Source organism: Triticum aestivum, chromosome 7D, assembly GCF_018294505.1.
Source record: "Triticum aestivum cultivar Chinese Spring chromosome 7D, IWGSC CS RefSeq v2.1, whole genome shotgun sequence".
Lineage (NCBI taxonomy): Eukaryota > Viridiplantae > Streptophyta > Magnoliopsida > Poales > Poaceae > Triticum > Triticum aestivum.
The window spans coordinates 45147788-45169121 of record NC_057814.1 but is presented as its reverse complement, the minus strand read 5'-3'; the positions used below and the strand labels follow the sequence as shown (position 1 = coordinate 45169121).

At 45.6% G+C, this 21334-nt stretch overlaps 2 protein-coding genes across 3 annotated transcripts; one reads left to right on the top strand and one right to left on the bottom strand.

Moving 5' to 3' along the window:
• Positions 1–178: 178 nt before the first annotated feature.
• On the top strand, positions 179–2826 carry LOC123166481 (uncharacterized). The gene is made up of 3 exons (XM_044584287.1): positions 179–1996; positions 2082–2283; positions 2387–2826. The coding sequence occupies exons 1-3, from the start codon at positions 230–232 to the stop codon at positions 2575–2577; spliced, it is 2160 nt and encodes a 719-aa protein (XP_044440222.1). The 5' UTR covers positions 179–229; the 3' UTR covers positions 2578–2826.
• A 598-nt stretch (positions 2827–3424) lies between these two features.
• Positions 3425–20770, bottom strand: LOC123168935 (uncharacterized). 2 transcript variants are annotated; one of them, XM_044586798.1, is made up of 4 exons: positions 19919–20770; positions 18908–19096; positions 18513–18730; positions 3425–3820 (listed from the first exon to the last, which is right to left on the bottom strand). In XM_044586798.1, exons 2-4 carry the CDS (start codon positions 18912–18914, stop codon positions 3623–3625), a joined length of 423 nt encoding a protein of 140 aa, XP_044442733.1. In that variant the 5' UTR covers positions 18915–19096; positions 19919–20770; the 3' UTR covers positions 3425–3622. The 2 variants fall into 2 exon arrangements, 1 of the variants encoding a protein (XP_044442733.1); XR_006484568.1 differs by lacking the exon at positions 3425–3820 and having other exon boundaries at positions 18236–18730; positions 19919–20134; positions 20337–20770.
• Between the last annotated feature and the right edge of the window lie 564 nt (positions 20771–21334).

Below are 21334 nucleotides of genomic sequence, written 5' to 3'. Positions count from 1 at the left end.
AAAAACGAAATAAAAACACGAAAAACAGAAAGAAAAGGAGGCAGTGTACACCTACCACGAACTGGGCCGGCTCATATCCTCGTGCGCTGCAGCGAGGAGCCCAAAGCCACCCGTGGGTCGGATTCGTAGATATAGGATTTTCGCCAGTTTTATTACGCCCTTCCCCTTCGTAGCCTCCTCCTGGCCGTCCCCCGCCCCAAAAAACGCTCCGGCCGCCAGATCGCCGCTGATGGCTTCTGGATCCACTTCTTCCGGCTCTGGGAGGAGGGGGCTGGTGTCTTGCGCGCACAGCCTCAACTGCCGCGCCGAGGATGCGCCTCTGCCTCTTTACCCCGACCTCGAAAAGGCCGTCTACGAGCTCATCGTCGGCTTCTACGACCAGGCGTTCGACCGGCTGCCCTGCGACAGGATTCCGGGCCTCCGCGACCTGCTCACCACCGCCGGCACCTGCCTCGGCCTCCTCGACCCCGTCTCCAACATCATCCTCAACACCCTCGCCCTCCTCCCCGAAGGCGCTGCCGCCGCAGCTTCCACCGCTCCACCCGCCACAAAGAAGTCCAAAAGACTAGTGCGCAAGGCCTGGGCCTGGCACGACATTGCAAACAGGTCCTACAACAGTCTCCTGGGCTTCCTCATGGCGTACTTCGGATGTCTCTGCACCAAGGAACAGGTCGCCCGCTACATCTACTGGGCGGGCGCCAATCTCAGCCTCGCCGTCATGCTCGTCGAATACGATCTCTACTATAGGGTGGAGGATACACTGGACCCTGAATCCGGCAGGACGCAGGCCACCCTCGAGTGGGCGGCCACCATCGCAGGTCACCCTTCCCCCACCGTTTTGACTAAGCTCATGTCATCCCAGCTCAAAGACGACGACTTTCACCTTCTGGAGAAGCAACTCTTTTCAGCAGCAGATACCCCTCTCAAGGCTGATGATGTCGGAGAAATCGACAGCATATTGCGCATGATGATGAGCCCGCCCTGTGTTGCCAGCGTAAGCCATACCACAAAAGGGCTGGTTGTCCATGTTCGTCAGAACCTCGACACCGTGTGGTCGACCACCCCCTCCGCTACAGAGGACACCAGGACCACCTCCACCGCTCTCTGCTGGGACGGAAAACCCATCTCGTCGCTGCAGTGCGGACTGCCTGACAAGCTAGAACGTTGCCTGGAAAGAGCAGGTGGCCTGGAACAATATTTGAAGAACCTGTGCAGCAGCGATGCCTGCGATTACCTGCAGACTCTCAAGATGCACCTCCACGGTATGATTCACATGTACTGCGTCAAGGTGCTCAAGCTGCTGCCCAAACCATCCGGCTCGCTCATGCGCGCCTTCCTCATGGCCGGCCACTGCTACGGCTCCATGGACCCCGTCTCCAACATCATCGTCAACTCCATCTGGTACAACAGCCACGGCTGCCCTCTCCCAGAGTCTGAACGTAGCAAGATTGAGCAATACAATGACATCCTGGACCCCCTATCTCTGCTCCGCACACAGGTTCACTCCCTCAAGGGCCTTGTGGAGCTCGCCAAATTCGCCATCCCCCAGTTCTCAACAGAGGGTTGTGCTCTGGGGTTGCTCTGCAGTGCAAGATGCGACGTTTTTGACAGGTTTCCATCATCGGCAGAGACGTTTAAAGAGAAGAACCTCTTCCATGAAGTTGCCAAGGCCGCTGGACACCCTCTACCGCTTCAGCTGGGTGAACTGCACAAGATGCTGATGGTAGCACCCGAGGGAGAAGCGCTGCTCTCCTTGACGTCCGAGGCTCAAAGTCAATGTAGTGTGTTGCGCATCGAGGACATGACAAATCATATAAGTCGCATGTGGCGCGGTTGGGTGGCTGCTAAAACTGGCGGCGTTGTGCAAGCTCCTAAACTTTTTCCAAAGTCCTTGATGTTCGTGTCAAGCATGAGATCAAAGTATGAGGAGCGGAGGAGTTGGTTCCGCTCAAAGATTGAACAGGTGCTGAAGGATTACACGACCCAGCATTTTTGGGTAGGTATCCTTATCTGCTACGTACATTTGCTTTAATTACCTTCATTTGGCCTGCTCTCTTACTCGACTTGCTTGCTTGTTGTAGGAGCAGCAGTATAAACTTGATATTATCTGTGGCGTGGAGGCAATCAACCAAGGTCGCCCCCCCTTGGGTGAGATGTGCTACCGCGTGAACTTCACTGCTACTTCTCATTTGGAGCGTGAGAGGAGGCTATTCTTCGCTGAGTTTTTGTTCTCAGGTGGGCCAAGGCCAGAGACCTGCTGCCCTCTACCCTATGACTATGCAGGTAAGCCCCACTAGTTTCTCTGCGGCACGGCTGATTGACTTCTTATTATCGTGTGTTGTAGTAGTCTCACTGAACCATGCATGGTCGGGTTTTATTTTGTTAGGCCGTTGCTACTATGGCGAGCAAACTGCGAGGAAAATTGTGTATCCTGATGACGCCAAATACATCCCGCACGATATCACCCATCCTGGAACCCGACGCGTGGATGACATGCTAGAGATGGACGTCGTCCACTTCAGTTCCGAGATGGACGTGGAGCTCACGGAGAAACTCAACAAGATGCATGCCAATTGAAGAGTGTCTGAGTGAATCTTCTATCGCAGCGGTCGTGCGTGTGATGCTATCAGCTGTGAAGTCAGACCATAGTACTATATATGCTTCCTGCTGTGTGTTATGATGTCCTAATTAATGCACATTCTGCTATGTATTATCTAGACTGGATGAGATTCTTAATTGAGTAGTACTCTTATGCATGTGTCCGTTCCTAGTTTGCTTGCTTGGCCTGTGTGCAAATCAGGCTGCTATGGTTGTGATGAACTGTGATCTAAGTTGTCCAGAAAACATCATAGGTCATGTCAAATTACTTGACACTCTTGCAGATTGCCCTGGCTAGCTAGTTTTCTTTTCTTACAGGGAATTTTTTAAAAGAAAAGAGATGGACCAAAATGGATCACACGGCAACTGCACATGCACGTTTTAGTCAGCTACTGTAGTTCCAGTTGCAGCGCATTCTAGTGAGTGAACCGATCGAGAGCAGGTAGCTGGCTTTTAAGTGTGTTGATTCCAAAGGCAATCATGGTAAATGTGCATGAAACTCACTAACCATAATGTATGACGGTATGAGTGGAACACGAGTCACTGGCCTGAAGAAATCAAGGTTAGCTGATTCCCTAAACTAAAACAGTACATGCAGCATGTTCAATCATGTGGAACTATAGTGATCTAAATGCTCTTGAGTTTTCGCATAAGATAAAGAATGGTCTAATAAAACGCTACAGAGTGTTTCAACCAGTCAGTAGGCTACTCGTGGCTCCAATGGCAGCAACACACAAGCCCTGTGCTACTATTCAAGGGGGAAAAGAAACTCATGATTAGAGTGATCAATCTATCAAAAGTCGGATCACAGATCAACAGCAGCCGAATCACATTGGATTGCCACAAGATGAGTACGCGTTTGCCAATAATATGATGAGCAGGTTCATATTCCGATGGTGAACTGATTCAACAACATCGATCCATCATAGCAAGATTCTTTCTTTACAAGTTAGAATAAGATGGGGCCCTGAACCTGGAGCATCACAAGAACGATGCTACCACCATGTGCAACGACTACTTGACATTACCAGGACCAAAACATTATATAGGCCACAGCCAAAGCAGCAGCAGCAGCTGCGGCTGCGAGAACTTGGACCCCCAAGCAGCCGGAGGCGATGAGACGCATAGACAGTAGGCGAGCGAGGCATGTCAAGCCCTTGTTCCTTTTAGTCCTCACAACCATCTCATTCTCCAAAAGCACCGACTTGATCCAAAAACGAACCTGTAATAAAACAGTAGCATCACCCGCCAAAAAAAAAAGTAGCATAGCAGATCAAATCTCAATAATCTGGAGATACTCTATCTAGAGATGAACACAAGGAACATTACTGGTTCAGATAAGCACTTGCTGAAGCAATTTGCAGGAGCACAAACGCTACCAGGCTGATGGATTTAAAGCTGTTTACATGCCAACGTGGCACCATAAACAAACTAGCTAGCTAGATAAATAAGCAGCAGCACATACATTTCAAACAGCCAACACCAGAAATTTATTGTGTTGAATCGCAAAAGATTAATCACTTTTATCTACTAGACCAACAAGTGCAACCAGTAAATAGAAGCTCAACACTAAATAGAAATCTGGTTTAAGAAACAAGTCAAGCTCCAGATTCAGCCCACATTGAATACAAGCCAGGTTTAAGGTTGAGGTTGATTAAGTCGACCAAACCAAGCACACAAGTTAACTTGAAAGACACATCTTACAATCTATTTCAGCCCTCAAAGCCAACGCTCAGCACATAGCCCAGCCGAGACAAAAACCCAATGGGCATACCAAAAATAAAGCAACATGTGGATAACATTGACTAAGAAGTGACAGCTAGTATAAACACCAAGTAAATCAGAAACCAGCATCAAGAACCATATCCTGGCCACATGATCAAGTCATAGAATCAGATTGCATAGACAATGTAAATCACTTAACTACTTGTTCATTTAATTTAAAGGTCAAGTTTAGGGTTGGTTTCAGTGGTGATACACAGTTCCCAAGTCAGGCAACAAGTAGGCAATGGTTTAGAGCACTACAAAAAAAAAAAGGAAATGCATCTTTCGATAAGCATCAGCATATGCATCTCATACAAGGCAACAGAGCAGAATTCTTCTTAGCCAGCATTGTGTCGAATCACAAAAGAGCTTACAGCAACACCAAAATCAGCTAATAGAAGTGCAACCGGCCACAACCTTACAGCAACACCAAAATCTTTATACTAATATATTGGAGTTGGTGATGGTGGTACGTCGTCGTTCAACACTCAACACTTATCATCGGACGCATTCAGACCGTTCGATCTACATCCAATGTCACAGGTCCCATCACACAAAAATGGTAAGGTCCAAACCTAACCACCGCACAAACACAAAAATTGGGGAATTGCACAATTAATACGATAATTAATTACCCTTTCCTACCCAACATTACAGAAGGCAATAAAAAAATCCGGATACATTTCAATTAAATGCTCCCAATTAGCACCGTCCTTTTAAATTTTATAGACCAAATCTGGATTTAAAAGGTTGCCTATTATGGCACGTTACTTGTGCCTCAGCATATGGTAGCCCACGGAAGGCACCAATCAATTAGCTAGGGCTGATTAGCCTCGGAAGAAAAAGCTAGATACAATGCTGTTTTTAAATTAAGAAAGCTAGCTAAGTGGCCCTAAAAGAATGTCATGGTGATCAGCTATGCTGCAGATTCTAAAAGAATAACTAAGCTGCTCTAACAAAATCTAGATACACGTACCTAAGAAAATCTAGCTATACCTATACAACGAGTTCTTTGATACTCCTACGATATGATTTTTAACATTCATAAAAATCCAGTGTGTATCTACATAAATAAAATTGAATTCACAGAATTAGAGTGAACAAAAGTTTTGGGGATGGGAATGTTTTTTAGCAACAGATGAACAATTATGTGACCAACAGTGAACAAACTTTTTCTTAGGCAATGTGAATATGTTTTAGAAGTATTTGAATAAATATAGCAACCTTTACTATCAGTTTTTTTTTTCAAAAGAGGAATAGCGTGATAAAGATAAATTAATACCATGAATATCATTCTTGGCAATGTGAGCAATTTTGCACAAAAATGAACATTTTTAGAGATTACTTAGAAATGAGAAAAGGATATTTTTATAAACAATTCCCCTTGATAGAACAATTTTATGAGCAGCATTGAAGAAAAATGATTTCTTAGTTTATGAATAATGAACAAAGTAAAAAGTATAAGAAATAAATCCATGGCTAAAGAAATAAATCTCAGGAGGGAAAATAAACGAATTAACACATGTAAGTTTCCATGTCAAAAAAAGCCGGCCGAGTAATGCTATGATGTAAGGGATACCACCATATTGTCGACTTTAAACGTTTAGTACCATATGAATTTTTTTCTGTATTGAAATTTGTATACCAGTGAAATTGATGTTGGTGGCTATTTCGTACCACGCTTCTTGAAAAGCACATGTGCCCAGACTGGGACGAGTGTGCCATAGGATCGCAACAGTCGAAGGCTGTGGGTGAAGACGACTATGTGAACTTCGACATAGATATAACCGCCAACAATCATTTTTTGCAACAGCTAAGAGTTGGGAGAACAAAAGACGAACACCCTAGGTGGAAAATGGGGATGGCAAGAAATCAAAAAAATGGAGAGGCAGAAGGTCATGTGTTGGTTGCCGACAAAGAAGTTATCGGAGAAAGAACACCAACCATTATCTTGATAGTCGAGAACTACATATATCACGTTTCACGCGCATCTTCATGAAGTGAAATTGTTTGTTTTTCCGTAGCAGCGCACGGGTATTTAGGTAGTACTATTAAATATGAAGGACTCAATCTCCAGGTTAAGCCACATTAAATGAAATTCTGGTTAAGGTTGGGATTAATAAACTCAACCAAAACCAGAGCCATATAGTCAAGCACATGATCAATATGCAGTCAAGTTTGAGCAAAATGACCATCGACTAACTCAAAACCTACCAAGGACCGGTATTTGAGAAAATCATCATGTTATGCTACCAATTGATCAGTTCAGCCTACCAATGATTCTAATAAATAAATAAAAATAAAACAGTAGCCAATCACCGGTAGAGAAAGAGGCTTCCATACGCCCCCATTAGTCTCCAAAACAATCGAACCGCGACCAAAGGGGTCTTTAGTCGCGGTTCGGGAGGAGACCCGCGACCATATATCTGGGCCCAGCGCGCTCGGTCGACAGCTGGCGGACGGGAGGGGCTTTAGTCCCGGTTGGCCTGGCCAACCGGGACTAAAGGTCCCCGAAGGCCTTTAGTCGCGGTTGGCCAGGCCAACCGGGACTAAAGGCCCATCCAGCTGGCGGACGGGAGGGGCTTTAGTCCCGGTTGGCCTGGCCAACCGCGAATAAAGGTCCCCGAAGGCCTTTAGTTGCGGTTGGCCAGGCCAACCAGGACTAAAGGCCCATCCCTATATATAGGACTCAGCTCACTTCACTTCACTCAGCTCACTTCACAATTTTCAGAAGGGGGTGGTGGGTTTGCTTTTGGTTCCTCCTATGCACACAAGGTGTTTGATGAAATGCCCGAGAGACTGAAACAAACATGATATGAAGTGTCCGAGCCACACTTGAGCTTTCTCATTTATTTTTCCTCCGCGATCGCGGTTAGCAACTTGAACCTTTCATGTGTCATTGATAAAATATGCATGTGTGTAGTTCATTGTTTAATTTGTATTATTTCTAGCTAGTTAGTTTAACAAATGCATGATGGTTAATTATATACTTTATATAATAATAATGCAGATGAATCGGCAATGGATGTACGGTCCCCGACTCTCCGGCGAGTTCACTACGGGTTTGAAAGATTTCCTCGTAGTGGCAAATGCGAACAAGCAGCAAGGTTTTATTATTTGTCCATGTGTTGTCTGTAAGAATCAGAAGGGTTACTCCTCCTCAAGAGACGTTCACATGCACCTGCTTCGGCACGGTTTCATGCCAAGCTATAATTGTTGGACCAAGCATGGAGAAAGAGGGGTTAGAATGGAAGAAGATGAAGAAGGGGATGATATCGATGACAACTATCATGATCATTTCGGTGATACTTTCATGGAGGATGATGCTGAAGGTGGGGAAGGGTTAGGTGAAGGTGAAGAAGAGGCACATGATGAGCCCGCTGATGATCTTGGTCGGACCATTGCTGATGCACGGAGACGCTGCGAAACCGACAAGGAGAGGGAGAATTTGGATCGCATGTTAGAGGATCACAAAAAGTCGTTGTATCCAGGATGCGATAATAGTCTGAAAAAGCTGGGCTGCACACTGGATTTGCTAAAATGGAAGGCACAGGAAGGTGTAGGTGACTCATCATTTGAAAATTTGTTGAAAATGTTGAAGAATATGTTTCCGAAGAATAACGAGTTGCCCGCCAGTACGTACGAAGCAAAGAAGGTTGTCTGCCCTCTAGGTTTAGAGGTTCTGAAGATACATGCATGCATTAACGACTGCATCCTCTACCGCGGTGAATACGAGAATTTGAATGAATGCCCTGTATGCACTGCATTGCGTTATAAGATGAGAGGCGATGACCCTGGTGACGATGTTGAGGGCGAGAAACCCAGGAAGAGGGTTCCCGCCAAGGTGATGTGGTATGCTCCTATAATACCACGGTTGAAACGTCTGTTCATGAACAAAAAGCATGCCAAGTCGTTGCGATGGCACAAAGAGGACCGTAAGTCCGACGGGGAGTTGAGACACCCCGCTGATGGAACACAATGGAGAAAGATCGACAGAGTGTTCAAAGATTTTGCAGCTGACGCAAGGAACATAAGATTTGGTCTAAGTACTGATGGCATGAATCCTTTTGGCGAGCAGAGCTCCAGCCATAGCACCTGGCCCGTGACTCTATGCATCTACAACCTTTCTCCTTGGTTGTGCATGAAGCGGAAGTTCATTATGATGCCAATTCTCATCCAAGGCCCTAAGCAACCCGGCAACGACATCGATGTGTACCTAAGGCCATTAGTTGAAGAACTTTTACAGTTGTGGGCCAGACCTGGTGTACGTGTCTGGGATGAGCACAAAGGAGAGGAATTTGACCTACGAGCGTTGCTTTTTGTAACCATCAACGATTGGCCTGCTCTCAGTAACCTTTCGGGACAGACAAATAAGGGATACAATGCATGCACGCACTGCTTACATCAGACTGAAAGTGTACGTTTGGTTAATTGTAAGAAGAACGTGTACCTGGGTCATCGTCGATTTCTTCCCTGAAATCATAACGTAAGAAAGAAAGGCAAGCATTTCAACGGCAAGGCAGATCACCGGCCGAAGCCTGTGGAACGTACTGGTGCTGAGATATTTGATATGGTCAAGGATTTGAAAGTCATCTTTGGAAAGGGTCCTGGCGGACAATCAGTTCCGTGGGGAGTTGACGGGCACGCACCCATGTGGAAGAAGAAATCTATATTTTGGGAGATAGAATATTGGAAAGTCCTAGATGTCCGCTCTGCAATCGACGTGATGCATGTTACGAAGAATATTTGCGTGAACCTGCTAAGCTTCTTGGGCGTGTATGGGAAGACAAATGATACAAAGGAAGCACGGCAGGACCAGCAACTTTTGAAAGACCCAGATGACCGGCATCCGGAATGGTTTCAAGGTCGTGCCAGCTACGCTCTTACCAAAGAAGAGAAGGTCATTTTTTTTGAATGCCTGAGCAGTATGAAGGTCCCGTCTGGCTTCTCGTCGAATATAAAGGGAATAATAAACATGGCGGAGAAAAAGTTCCAAAACCTGAAGTCTCACGACTGCCACGTGATTATGACGCAATTGCTTCCGATTGCTTTGAGGGGGCTCCTACCGGAAAATGTTCGAGTAGCCATTGTGAAGCTATGTGCATTCCTCAATGCAATCTCTCAGAAGGTAATCAATCCAGAAGATCTACCACGGTTACAGAACGATGTGGTCCAATGCCTTGTCAGTTTCGAGTTGGTGTTCCCACCATCCTTCTTCGATATTATGACGCACCTCCTGGTCCACCTAGTCGAAGAGATTTCCATTCTCGGTCCTGTATTTCTACACAATATGTTCCCCTTTGAGAGGTTCATGGCAGTATTAAAGAAATATGTTCGTAACCGTGCTAGGCCAGAAGGAAGCATCGTCAAGGGCTATGGAAATGAGGAGGTAATTGAGTTCTGTATTGACTATGTTCCTGACCTTAAGCCGATTGGTATTCCTCAATCGCGGCACGAGGGGAGACTAAGTGGAAAAGGCAAGATCGGAAGGGAATCCACGATATGTATGGACGGTCATTCTATGACTGAAGCACACCACACAGTTCTGCAAAATTCCAGCTTGGTGGCTCCGTACTTCGAGCAACACAAGAATATTTTACGCTCGGACAACCCGGGGAAGCCTGAATCCTGGATTAGAAAGGCCCACATGGAGACTTTCGGCAGTTGGTTGCGAAAACATTTAATGAATGACAATGATGTTGGAGATCAGCTGTACATGTTGGCCAAGAAACCATCTTCGACTATAACGACTTTCCAAGGGTACGAGATAAATGGGAATACATTTTACACCATCGCCCAAGATAAAAAAAGCACCAACCAAAACAGTGGTGTCCGCTTTGATGCAGCAACCGAGAATGGGCAAAAGGTCACATATTATGGTTACATAGAGGAGATATGGGAACTTGACTATGGACCCTCCTTTAAGGTCCCTTTGTTCCGGTGCAAATGGTTCAAGCTAACAGGAGGTGGGGTAAAGGTGGACGAGCAATACGGAATGACAATGGTGGATTTCAACAATCTTGGTTACCTTGACGAACCATTCGTCCTTGCCAAAGATGTCGCTCAGGTTTTTTATTTGAAGGACATGAGTAGCAAACCGAGGAAACGGAAAGATAAGAAAACGATCAGTACATCATGCGATGATCCAAAGCGCCACATTGTTCTTTCAGGGAAAAGAAACATCGTGGGAGTGGAGGACAAGACAGACATGTCAGAAGATTATAATATGTTTGGTGAAATTCCGCCCTTCAAAGTGAACACTGACCCAAGCATTAAGTTAAATGATGAGGATGCTCCATGGATACGGCACAATCGTAAGCAAGCAGGGACACAAGGGAAGAATTGATGTGTAATAATTTATTGTACCAAAGTTTGTATTTGGTCGATGAACTGAATGATGTATCAAACCTTTTGTCAAACCTTCAAGAATAAAACAAGAATAAAATATATAAGTACAAACAGAAGAAAAAAGGAAGAAAAAAGGAAGAAAAAAACAGAAGAAAAACAAGAAGAAAATAAACAGAAGAAAAACAAAATAATATAAACTTTAATAAAATATATAAGTACAAACAGAAAAAAACAGAAAAACAAAACAAGAATAAAATATATAAGTACAAACAGAAAAAAACAGAAGAAAAAAGGAAAAAAAAAACAGAAGAAAAACAAGAATAAAATAAACAGAAGAAAAACAAAATAATATAAACTTTAATAAAATATATAAGTACAAACAGAAAAAAATAGAAAAACAAAACAAGAATAAAATATATAAGTACAAACAGAAAAAAACAGAAGAAAAAAGGAAGAAAAAACAGAAGAAAAACAAGAATAAAATAAACAGAAGAAAAACAAAATAATATAAACTTTAATAAAATATATAAGTACAAACAAAATAAAATAAATTTTAATAAAATAAATAAATAAGTAATTAGAAACTTTAATAGCAAAAATAATTATCATAAAGTAAAATAAATAAGTAATTAGAAACAAAATAAATAAAGCAAAAAAGAAAACAAAAAACAGGCAAAAAATAAAAAATATGCCACCTACTGGGCCACCACGGCCTGAATACGACTAGAAACCCATTAATGGGCCAGGATTCAGGCCCGCAGAAGGCCCAGTAGGCCCACAGGCACATAGTGACAGAATAGGCCCGTAAGCCTGCATTTGAGAGGAGCTCGAAGTGGTGAGCGCAGCCGCGCTTATAAACCACTGTCGAAGCCTCTCGGCTAGCGAGGTGGGACTAAACATCCCACCGCACCACGCCAGTTCCAGCACAGACCTTTAGTCCCGGTTGGGGAGGCGGACCGCGACTAAAGGGTACCCTTTAGTCGCGGTTGTTGTCCCCAACCGCGACTACAGGGTCTTTCTGCGCGGGAGCGAAAGCGGCGCCAAAACCCTTTAGTCCCGGTTGGGGAGGCGGACCGCGACTAAAGGGTACCCTTTAGTCGCGGTTGGTGTTACTAAAGGGTACCTTTAGTCGCGGTCCTCCTCCCCAACCGCGACTAAAGGTGCGTCTATAAATACTGCACTTAGCAGTTTCGCCATTTCCCATTCTCCTCTCTCTCGACGCCGAAGCGCTGCCCCGACGCCGATCGACGCCGAAGCCCTGCCCCGACGCCGACGCCGAAGTCCTGCGCGCCGCCGCTTCCGTCCCCAGTGAGCGCCGCCTCCGCCCGTGCCCTGCCCTTGCCCGCCGCCCGTGCCCTGCCCTTGCCCGCCCGCCGCCGCCCGCCGCCCGACGCCCTGCCGCCCGCCGCCCGACGCCCTGCCGCCCGCCGCCCGCTGGCCCTGCCTGCCGTCCTCCGCGCGCCGGCAGAAGAAGAAGAAGGAAGAAGAAAAAGGAAGAAGAAGAAGAAAGAAAAAGGAAAAAGGAAGAAGAAGAAAGAAAGAAGAAAAAAAAGGAAGAAGAAAAAAAGAAAGAAGAAAGAAAGAAGAAAAAGGAAGAAGAAAAAAAGAAAGAAGAAAAACAAAGGAGGAAGAAAAACAAAGGAAGAAGAAAAACAAAGGAAGAAGAAAAACAAAGGAAGAAGAAAAAAAGAAAGAAGAAAAAAAGGAAGAAGAAAAAAGAAAGAAGAAAGAAAGAAGAAAAAGGAAGAAGAAAAAAGAAAGAAAAAAGAAAAAGGAAGAAGAAGAAAGAAAGAAGAAAGGAAGAAGAAGAAAGGAAGAAGAAGAAAGAAAGAAGAAGAAAGGAAGAAGAAGAAAGAGGAAGAAGAAAGGAAAAAGAAGAAAAAAAGAAAGAAGAAAGAAAGAAGAAAGAAAAAGGAAGAAGAAAAACAAGAAAGAAAAGGAAGAAGAAAACAAAGGAAGAAGAAAAAAGAAAGAAGAAAAAGGAAGAAGAAAAAAAGAAAGAAGAAAGAAAAGGAAGAAGAAAAACAAGAAAGAAAAGGAAGAAGAAAAAAATGAAAACCAAATGAAAGAAGAAAGAAAAAGGAAGAAGAAAAAAAGAAGAAGAAAGGAAGAAGAAGAAAGAAAGAAAAAACAAAAAGGAAGAAGAAGAAAGAAAGAAGAAAGGAAGAAGAAGAAAGGAAGAAGAAGAAAGAAAGAAGAAGAAAGGAAGAAGAAGAAAGAAAGAAGAAGAAAGGAAAAAGGAAGAAGAAGAAAGGAAGAAGAAGAAAGAGGAAGAAGAAAGGAAGAAGAAGAAAAAAAGAATTTTTACTTAAAGAATCTTATTTTTTAATTCCTCCTCCTCTATGTCCCCTTAATCTTATTTTTTAATTCCTTTATACTTAATGAATTTTTACTACATGCAGGAGTGACATATGGCGGACGATAGAACCGAGCCGCTTAGGGATCCGGAGGCTGAACGTTATTTAATGGACATCATCAACAACGAGATTCCTTATGTGCCGGGCTCAGAATATGAGCAACAAGAGGATGTAGTCTCTTCTTATCTGAACCTTGACGGTGGAACAGAGATTGTCGATGATCAAGAAGGTGAAGGAACGGACATTGTCGACGGAGGTCAACCGTCAACAACCGACGATCTCGAATTGCAAGTAGCAACCACCTCCGGCGAGGTATATATATACATTGAGCCTCTCGTGATACAAACTTACTGAAATGTGAATACATATGTATTAACGCGCGCGACTCTCTTTCTTTTTTTAGCCCACCGGATCGAGTACGACAAAGCGTGGCAAATCCAAGGCGATGAAAACAGGAGAAACATATGCCATTGAGTTTGTCAGTGAAACCGGCAAGCCCCTACAGCACACCTCAAAGTTTATCAACCAATGCGGAGTCGTTGTTAGACACAACGTCCCGATCACCGTCCAGGAATGGAAGGAGCCAAAGAAGGCACGTCTTGGTTTCAGTTTTGTCGACAAGAGAACGAAAAAGGATTGCTGGAGAAAGCTTATGGAACATTTCATTCTACCTCCGGAATACAACAAAGTCGATGAATTCGGTAACGAGGTTCCGGGTGGACGTCAGAGGAGGAGGCTAGTTAAAGAGTTCGCTCTTCAGAAGATGGGCGAAGCATTCCGGAACTTCAAGAAAAATTTAACCCGTGACTATGTCAACAAGGGCAAGACTCCGGATTTCAATGGACAACATGAGAAACTGAAAGATGATTGGCCAGAATTTGTGAGGCAAAAGCAATCGGAGCATTTCAAGGAAATATCGAAAAAAAATAAGGATAATGCGAGTAAGAAAAAGTTCCATCATATTATGGGGCCAGGAGGATACCGCCTTTCGGAGCCTAGGTGGCAGAAGATGGAGGAGGACCTGAGGGTGCGAGGAATCCCTCTAGGTACAGAGGGATGGGACCCAAGGGCCAAAAGCTGGTGGTACAGGCATGGGGGATCGCTAGACCCGGAGACAGGGGTGTGTGTTCACCGGCAGAGACAGTTTGCTCCCACCCAAGCCCTTATTGACGCAATGACCCAAGCTCAAGAGGGCTTGATCAAGTTCAACAGAGAGAAAGACGCACTGACAACAGCCCTCGGGAATGATGAACACGGAGGACGTGTACGAGGCAAAGGCAAAGTTCCGTGGAAAGTAGGGTTTTCCCAGGACAATGACCCGTACTGTTACAGAAGCCGTAAGAGAAAGACGGACCGGGATGCAGATCTTATGACGAAGTTTGCATCGGAACTCCATGAGTTGAAGCAGACCGTGCATGAACTAGTGAAAGAAAAATCGGCTGCAGGGCCGCATGAAGATCATGAAGCGGATCGCGGAAGCCAGCAGCGGAGAAGCAGCGTGGCTTCCACGGATGCCCCGCCTGCTGCTAGTGCACCGATGATCGAGATTCGTGCACCGGAGCCTCACTACCCCGTGGATGATGTAAAGGAGATGAAAGAATGTGATCTGCATTATCCCGTGGGGAACGTTTCCACGAAGGTAGCTAGCGGCAGTGCTTTACCCTGTACACCTGGAGCACTCCACCACAACAACCCCATTGCATATGGCTATGCTCGTGTCACGGTGGAAGACATAGTCCAAGGGTTTGAGGACCTGGAGATTGACAAACCTACACCCGAAGGGGAGAGAAGACTTGGAGATGTCAAGCGCCAGTTCATTCTATGGAAAAAGAAGTACATAGTGTTTCCAGGCGAGGCGCCAAGGCTAGCAAGTCCACCCCCCTCCGATGGTGGTGGCGGTGGTGGTGGTCGTGGTGGTTCACCTACACCTCCTTCACGCCATTCGACGCCGTCCCCCGATCCACAACCTCCGGCGGGTACGACGCCCCCCAATCCTCCTCCGGCGGGTACGACGCCCCCCAATCCACCTCCGGCGAAGAAGCAGAAGCAGGCGGACAGCAAGGAAACCCGCTCCTGGACTATTAACCCGGACCCTTATGTACCTAAGACCACAAGGGTACCGGAGCCATCACTGAAGCCTCTCCTCCCAAGGCCTGGGGAACTTAGTGAAGCTGAAACCAAATTGGCCGCGTCTGCTGATTATGAGAAATGGAAGGCGGATATGAAGGCGAAAAAAGAGCCTGAGCCCAAGCAAGTATTCACTGAGAAGCAAAAGAAGTGGGCTAAGGATTTTTTGACCACACCGTCCCAAGCCGAGCTGAATATGCCTGACGACTATGGACATGAACTTCGTAGGCAAGCAAAAATATTGAAGGAGGAGAAAGAAGAAAGTAAAAAAAGCGGGAAACAAGTTGACCAGCTCGGGATGCAGAAGAAACAGTCGATCCCCCCGCTCATAGTGAAAGCCGGTCCGGAAGAGGACCCCGAGATCATAGCAGCTGCGGCAGCACTTGGATTGACTGTAGCGAGTGCCATGAAACAAGCATCCGAGATGGGTTTGACTCTTCGTGCCTTCTTAGGCCTTGAGGATGCGCCAGTATGTGAGATAGCATTACAATATGTGCGGAATGGGCCTCTCGTCGAGCCTGCGCGGGAAAAGAGTCTACCACCACAAATGCGAAATCTGCTACGTTGGTACAAGCAATTCATAACATGGGCCGACAAAGAATATATTTATGCGGATGTTACAGATGAGCATCACACCAAACGGTACTCTGTAGAAGTTCATATGAGTGAATTGTTCCAGCTATTCAATCTGCGCGACCTCGACAAATCTATGCTGAGTTGCTACGTTCTGTAAGTGATTTATTTCTACCTCATCTCGTTCTTCATTGCCTGCACTATATATATATATATTGTCCTAACTATATTGTTGCGTACGCTATTATGCAGATTGAAGATTTGGGAATGCAAAATAAGAAACATCCATGATGTTGGGTTCATTGACCCACATATCGTTAATGGACATGTGTTACAACATCACCCCGAAGACGTGGAGAAAGACTTGTACAAGTTTCTTAGAAAGCATCAACTCAAAAGTCATATTCTATTTCCTTACCATTTTGGGTGAGTGTTTCTCTCTTGTGCCCATTCTCTTTTGTTTACTCCATGCATGGTATGTCTAATCGATGAGTTATGCATGACTGTGCATGTAACGTGTCCGCAGGTTTCACTGGATTCTGCTAAATATTGAACTTCACACCTCCAGAGTTCTAATCATGGACTCTATGGATTCGGATCCAAAGCGTTGGGCCGACATGAGAAAAATGCTGCAAAAGTAATTATTTTCAATCATTTGAGCTCTATATCGATCGGTCTCTTTCGTTCATTTCCTAATATCAAGTAACTAATAACTCCCTTCTTCATTTAATTTTCTTTGCCCTGTAGGGTTTGGAGACGGTTCTCAGAAGAAATTGTCGGTGAATTCAAACATGAGCTAGATTTCAGAAGGTTAGTTAATGTGGATAAGCAGCCACCGGGGACCAATCTATGTGGATACTATGTTTGTGAGAACATCCGGAGACACACCTCTGAGCGGAAGGCATCGGATAGCGTGCGGAACGCGACGGATAACTTGCGGAGGAGGCTTAGTCCAGAAGCTCGCTTCCGACCAATTCAAGAAGAATTAGCAGGATTTTTCATGAGGGAAGTCATCAATCCTAAAGGAGAACACTATACCGAGGACGAAGAAATTTATATGCATACCCGAGATTGAAACTTGTACGAAGTTGTATATAGTCATCCATCCTAATTGTGTATGCAAACTTGTTCGAAGTTGTATATGGTCACCCGAGATTGAATATATATTATATATTCCTCTTGAATTCTTCTTGTTTGAAATTTCATATGCATGTATATAGTAGCGTAGAATATGTGTACTGAAACTTTATCAAAATTAAAATAAAACACAAAATATAATATAAAAGAAATAAAACACTCCAAACTAAAAAGAAACCAGGTTTAGGGGGGCTAAAACCCTAAACCTGCGGAGGAGCCCTTTAGTCCCGGGTGGCCACGAGAACCGGGACTAAAGGTCCTCCGCCCCGACGGACCACGGGCGTCCACGTGGACGGGCCTTTAGTCCCGGTCAGCCACAAGAACCGGGACTAAAGCCTTTAGTCGCGGTCCGTAAGAGGCGCGACTAAGGGGGGGGGGTCTTTAGTCGCGCATATTTAGTCCCGGTTGCACAGCCGGGACTAAAGGCTGTTGCGAATCGGGACTAAAGGGCTTTTTTCTACCAGTGAATCTACTTGATCGAGCACCTAATCAAGCCAAGTAGAGCAAAACAAAGCAAGGACTTACTAAACTGCAACAATTACTAGAACCAAATTAACCAAGACCAGTGACTAGTGAACCAGATCAATCAAGACATGCCTATCAAGAGTAAACAAGGGATGTAGCATTGTTTTGCTCTGGAAATCATTCCAGCAAAACACATACGTACAACAAAGACTACATATTCACATGTTCATCATCGCCTAGGGATCAAACGTCAACTCCACTGCTTACTACTCCCTCCGTCCAAAAAAGCTTGTCTAAGTTTGTTTCTCAAATGGATGTATCTAGCACCAACTTGATGCTAGATACATCCATTTGAGGGACAAGTTTTTTTGGACGGAGGGAATACTTATTTAATCCTCAAAGTAGAGAAAGTGTCACGGGCTGGGGTTGGATTAGACCGGAGGTTGTAGTCGTGGGAGGTCGGAGGGCAAGGGCGGAACTCTCGTCGGCCTATGGTTGGAGGAAGAGGTGAGGAGGGGGCGCCAAGGCGCAGGTGCACGAGGTGAGAAGATAGATTATTTTCTGGTTGTTCTCATTGATCGCAGGGTGGCTATAAGTAGCCTATTACAATGACGTGACAGACTCCAACTCTAGTTGGGTGTTGGCAGGGTAACCTTCTTCGGGACTAAACCTTTCCAACTAAGACCCAGACTCTTTAACCTAAATCTAGAAGGACTCTATAATTAAACTGGGACAGAACTAGGGTGGACAGGGCCCTTGCGCCTATAAATCTGGCCCCACATGACAGAAAGGCTTAAGTTTCAGTGCAGATGAATGATCTACAATGGTGCATATGTATATCAAGACTATTGTGTACCGCAACAAACTGGAAAAACAGCCAAGTACATTGGTATACAATTCTGGTATCTCCTCATAGTCAATCAATTTATCTTCTTAGCAAAACAACTATTTTTTTTGGTGGACAGCACATACCAAATACCAATATGTATGATGCAACCAGAAAACACTTGAATCTTCATAGGAGATCGAACACCTTTACATCACAGCAAGGTAGTAAACAAAATCGAACCACATTTCTACACAAAAATACATACAAGTTGCAGTTCAAGGAAAATAGGGAGTAATCGAGAGAGAATGAGAGACCTTCTGTGGCACGCCGGTGGGGAGACAGTGCTGTAGGAGAGGTCCCAGTCGAAGAAGGCAGGGGCAGCATGTCATAGTCGACGCCAGCAGCAGCAGCTCAGCGGCACGGACGCCGGCAGCACCAGCAGGAGATCCGGTGGACAGCACCACCACCACAGCACCCCTGGAGGTCAGCACCACCACTGGAGGACCCACCACAACCACAACATCACCGAGACCTGAGCAAAATCGAGTCAAAGCACACATTGATAGACTACAAATCTACAGTAGTATTACACACTAGTATGGCTGTTGGTGAATCCCTATTTGCACTTTAGCAGGACTGCTAAATATGGCTATTCTCAAGTCACAAAACAGGGGAAAACTTCTACACACGAGATGAGCAAGACATGGACCTGGCATTCATGTCGCGACGCGGTAGTGGCTCAATCCGCAGCAGCCTGTCCCTGGTTGAAATTGGAGAAGCATGAGTAGATCGGCCTGGTTGTCGCCGCTTAGGCAGAGCATCTACAAATGGTGCTTCTCCCAGAAGGCAAGCCATGCCGCATATACAGCCAGTCAGAGATGAAGCCGCGCCAGGAAGCCTGCACCAGACCAAGATGATGAGATCGTCATCACAATTCAAGATCAAACCCCTCTCTACTACAAACAGGTCATATATTACAACAATGCATAGATTGATACTAGCAAAGAGCATACTTATGCATCAGCGTGCTCTATGTAAGTTTGTGCCAATATGACACAGCAGGAAAAAATATAAGTCTCGCAAATGTTCTGCATGCTTCCTTCAGCCAAGCAATATTACTAATCACTATAACGCCAAGGCGCAACCAGCGAAGATGTGCAGAACATGAAAAAACAACCTGAGGGTAGAAAATCCTATGCTATCAGAAAAAAGCAGAAACAAAAAAAAAGGTGATGCCACACAGTAAAGATAATGCGCATGTGCATGGCTGCAAATGCTCCAGATTTGGTTTGTCAGCACAATTATCAAAATTTTACAAGAGCAATGAATCAACGTGGATTTAAATTACTATCTTAGCGGTAAACTCATTAAACACGGTAAATAAATAAAAGGTTGGGATCCCCACTTACTTATATTGTTCCGGTAAGACAAAATACGTTACTTATATTGTTCCAATCTACATCGACACCCACACTGCCCAAACCTTACAGCAAGAGAGAAATCACAGTAGATTTACACAGAATTACCAAACAAACAAATCAAATTACTAAACAAAATGACACCTGTTTGATATTATACATAAGAACTAACTAAACGAATCACAATTAGCAGAACAATCTTTGTTTCTCACATGCACTAGATCTACACAATAACTAACTGACAATCTATATTTTTCTGAAATCAAAGTTGCAGCTAGGATGAGTTAGAACAGGAACACTACCTTGATGACGTCGGCAGTGACGGAGCTGAACAAGGTGCGGCAGGAGCTCCGGTGGACAGCACCACAACCACAGGAAAACCACCGTGACCTGACCAAAATCAGCAGCCGGCCCACAGCATTGTCGTCGGAGAAGAGCGGAAGCAGGAGCTCCGATGGACAAACCACCACCGGAAAGCACCACCACCACTCACCCCGCCAACGGAAAACCACCGTGACCTGACCAAAACCAAAGGACGCATTCAACGCGGATACGTTGCAAGCAGGCGTATACAAGACGGAATCGAGGTTAGGCGGGACGAGAAAGAGAGAAAGCTGCTGCCTTTAAGGCGGAGCTTGGGGTCGTCAAAGCAGCGAGGTCGCCGGGCGGGAGAGAGAGCACGGTCACCGGACGGTGCAGGAGGGAGGCGGAGGCGAGCACCTGGTCATGGAACTGCGCCATGAGGCCCCGCGACGGCTGCGGCTGCAGCTCCGCTAGGGTTTCGGGTTCGGGGGCGCACTAGGTCGGCGGGGAGGACAGCCGGCTTTGGGGAAGTCTGCCGGCCGTGGAGGGGAGGGGGTGGCCGGCGAGGCTGAGCTAGGGTGAGGCTGGTCGGCGGCTCGATGTGGATCGGGGTGGAGAGCGGCGCACGGTAGAGAAAGGGGGCGGTGGGGAGAGAGGGGTGGTGGGCTGCGGGAGAGAGGGTAGGGCGGCGGTGGCCGGAGGTGGGGAAGACGGGTGGCCGGCCGGCGGCGCGAGAGGGGAGCGAGGCGTTGTGGTGGAGGGGAACGAGGGAGCGTCACGAGGGACAGTGACGGTCTGTTGGTGTTCGATGCGCTGGATGATGGGTCTTGGCCAAATTTTCGTCTCGGGCGGGCTAGTAGCATGTCAGGTGAGGTTGGAACAAGAGTTTTCATATAAAAAGAATGATTCTTTGATGGAATTATTATGAATGGGTTATGGGTGCGCCTCTTGTGGATTTCTTCGATTCTACTCCTCCGCCTCAAAGTACTCAACTTTGTACTAACTTTAATATAAAGTTGAGTCACTTATTTTGGGACCGAGGGAGTATGAATGAAGAGGGAAGTATGAGAGCATCTCTAGCAAACCACTTATATCGCGGACCCTTACAGTGAGTATAATGACCACGGAAAACGTGTTTTGAGTATTCTGTTTTACAGTTCAGTCTTGTGGGTCTGTTCGGCTGCAGCCCGCGCTAGCCCTCAAACCGAAAAAACATATATATTAGACAATTTGACCGCAATTCCAACAAATGGCTACAAATTAGAACATAGTTTGCGCGGAAATTAAACATAGTTTCCATCCATGGTCCAAAAGAACCTTATGCAAAAGCCACTACCACCTCCGTGACCATCATGACCATCATCATCATTGTCCACCACCCGTCGTCTCTTGGTTCCTTCTCTCCAAGATCTCCC